Here is a 2,511-nt window from a genome sequence, read left to right as displayed (position 1 = left end):
CGCGCGCAGCCGCGCACGAGCGCGCCACTCGCAACGCCATCCTGGACAAAGGATCACCGGTCGGGTGCCAACGTGTCCTGGCTCATCCTTGATTTATAAAAAAACAAAAAAAGAAAAAAAGGAAAGAGAGTAAGAAAGAAAGAAAGAAAAATGGAGAGGGAGGAAAAAAAAAAAGAAAGAAGAAAAGGCGGAAGAATGAGTTGGCGCTTTGGCGTCTTTTCGATGAAGATCGATCTGGTTTGAAAGCTCTTCCGAGCCGCTTACTCTTTTCAACGGGTTCTCCGTGGAATTTCAGATTCGTATCGCGCGCAAACAGCTTCAAAGATCGAAGAACCCCCCTCTCCCTTCCTTCCTCTGGATGAAAAGCAGGAGAGGGGGAAGAGCGATATCGTTGCGTGTTGAGCGATCGAAAAGGACGGAGTATGTAACTATATATACTATGTACCGCGCGACGAAAATGGTAGAATTAATCGTTCGAATCGCTGAGGTATCGTCGATTGTCTGGTATTTAATTAATGCGGATAAAAGCTGCAATTAATGTTTCTTGCGTAGTCATAGAAAATAATTAATTTCTAAGCGAGTTCGAATCATACTTTATTATCGTTCGTTTGAAGCTTGTCTTTATAGTTGTCTTCTTCGAATTAAAAAAAAAAAAAGAGAAAAAAGTTAAAATGAATAAGATCGTTTGTAAATTAAATGGGAAAATTTCTTGTTTTATTCAAGTATAAAGAAAAAGATAATCGATTGACGATTTGAATAACGTTGTAATAAAAAAGTTTATCATATAGTCTTTCTTATCTATCGTGTACTTTATTTTAATTATATTCATAGGTGTGAGAACTTCAACTCTTTTGAATGTATGATTAATTTTATTAAAATTATTTTAATGAAAAAGTAGTATCATTAGTAATATTATCGCATATTGATTTCATTTATTTTTAAACAATCTCGATTCTCTTTTTTCATTTTTCTATATTTTGTCATTCGCGTTTAATTAATAATTTTCGCGTAATATTAAACACAAACAATCGATTTTGTAAAAAATATTATATAGAAATACATATGCGAAATAGTTTCTGATCGAACTCTTTTTCGATTTGTTTCAGGTCTTCAGCCTGCCAGCACCAAAGCGCAACCTACCACGATCAGCAAATCTCATAGACCCAGTTCTGGCGTGTTACCTCAGGGTCATACCCCTGGTCCTGGTCCAGGTGGCCAACAAAATAGCAGAAGTTTTGCCGCCGCTCTGAGAAACCTGGCTAAACAGGCAGGGCCGGCACCTCAGGAAGAAGAACCTCGTGCGAGTCCCAAAAATCGAGCCCCACCTCCTCTGGTTAGAGGTCCTTCCCCTGCCAAGGTGAGTAATCGCCATTACCGACCGATCTCCTTACCTCTTCTATCTTTTTCTTTTCCTTCTTCCTTTCGCTCTTCTTCAAATTCATCAAACCTGTTTCGGTCAACAAAAACATAACGGGAGTCTCCTTCCTTTTTTTCCGTTTCTCATTCAAAGTATCAGTCGATAACGGCATCGACAACGTTATCGACGGCCGATAAAAAGAAACGACCGTAAAACAAGGAAACGTGAATTTTTTTAGGAACGATCCACGCACGAGAGAAGACCAGAAGAAATTCCCTCGTTATACACGACTGCGAGACCCGCGGATACCAGCAAACATAGCGTGACTGCCGCCGCTTCCGAATTGCTGGCCCGATCCGGTTTTCAACCGTACCGGCCTGAGCATCATCCGGCCCACGCTCCACCGGCTTTCGCCCTCGATCCCGCGGCCTACAATCCTTATCACCACGGTCTCTACCCACCGCCACACCTTCAACACGCTTATAGGTAACGTATCATATAATCGTTCATTTTCGCGAATGCTCTTCTTTCATCGAATAATAAACATCTCGTTCTCGATCACCAGATTAGAGGAACAGTTGTATTTGGAACGGTGTGGAATGCTGAGACCGCCATTATTTCCTGGGTTACCTTCGTATCCTCTGTACGGACTAAGATATAGTCCGGACATGTTACCGCCCGCGTCCCTCGGACTCATGTCTCCCGTGATGCACGAGAGGTAAGGGAAACTCTTGATGCTTCATTCGATGAATATTGTCGATCACTTGATCTCGAAAATCTTTGATTGAAAGAAACTTTTTTTCTCTCTCTCTCTCTCTCTCTTATTTTTTTTTTATTAATCGTGCCACAATTCTCGTTTCAGACTGAAACTGGAGGAGGAGCATCGGCTGAGGCAAGCACGGGAACAAGCCGCGCTGCGCGAGGAGGAGGAGAGGAGAAGAGCGGCACGAAATTCCGCTCCTGCCGCCCCGGTACCCGCGCCTGCACCTGCATCCGCCGATACTGCAGGTGAGCGAGTCGCTCCACCCCCCACTGCCTTTCATTAAAAAGAAATCATCGATTACGAGCGATTACGACACTTCTTCTGTTCCGTCGCTTCTCTTATGCGCGGAAATAACCTTATTTCTCTTCTTTTTCTTTTCGTCTTTTTTATT

General features: G+C 42.7%; 1 protein-coding gene across 1 annotated transcript in view; it reads left to right on the top strand.

Moving 5' to 3' along the window:
- LOC102675399 overlaps positions 1-2,511 on the top strand; it is a 53,892-nt gene that overhangs the window by 43,246 nt on the left and 8,135 nt on the right. Inside the window, exons 8-11 of the mRNA XM_006611822.2 lie at positions 1,107-1,357; positions 1,596-1,843; positions 1,923-2,075; positions 2,220-2,365. Of these exons, the coding sequence (XP_006611885.1) occupies positions 1,107-1,357; positions 1,596-1,843; positions 1,923-2,075; positions 2,220-2,365 (798 nt within the window). The remainder of the gene's footprint in view (positions 1-1,106; positions 1,358-1,595; positions 1,844-1,922; positions 2,076-2,219; positions 2,366-2,511) is intronic.

The sequence above is a fragment of the Apis dorsata genome, unplaced genomic scaffold (genome assembly GCF_000469605.1).
Source record: "Apis dorsata unplaced genomic scaffold, Apis dorsata 1.3 scaffold_92, whole genome shotgun sequence".
NCBI classification, from domain to species: Eukaryota; Metazoa; Arthropoda; class Insecta; order Hymenoptera; family Apidae; genus Apis; species Apis dorsata.
Note: the sequence above shows the minus strand (reverse complement) of the source record. Positions and strands in the feature narration are given on the sequence as shown.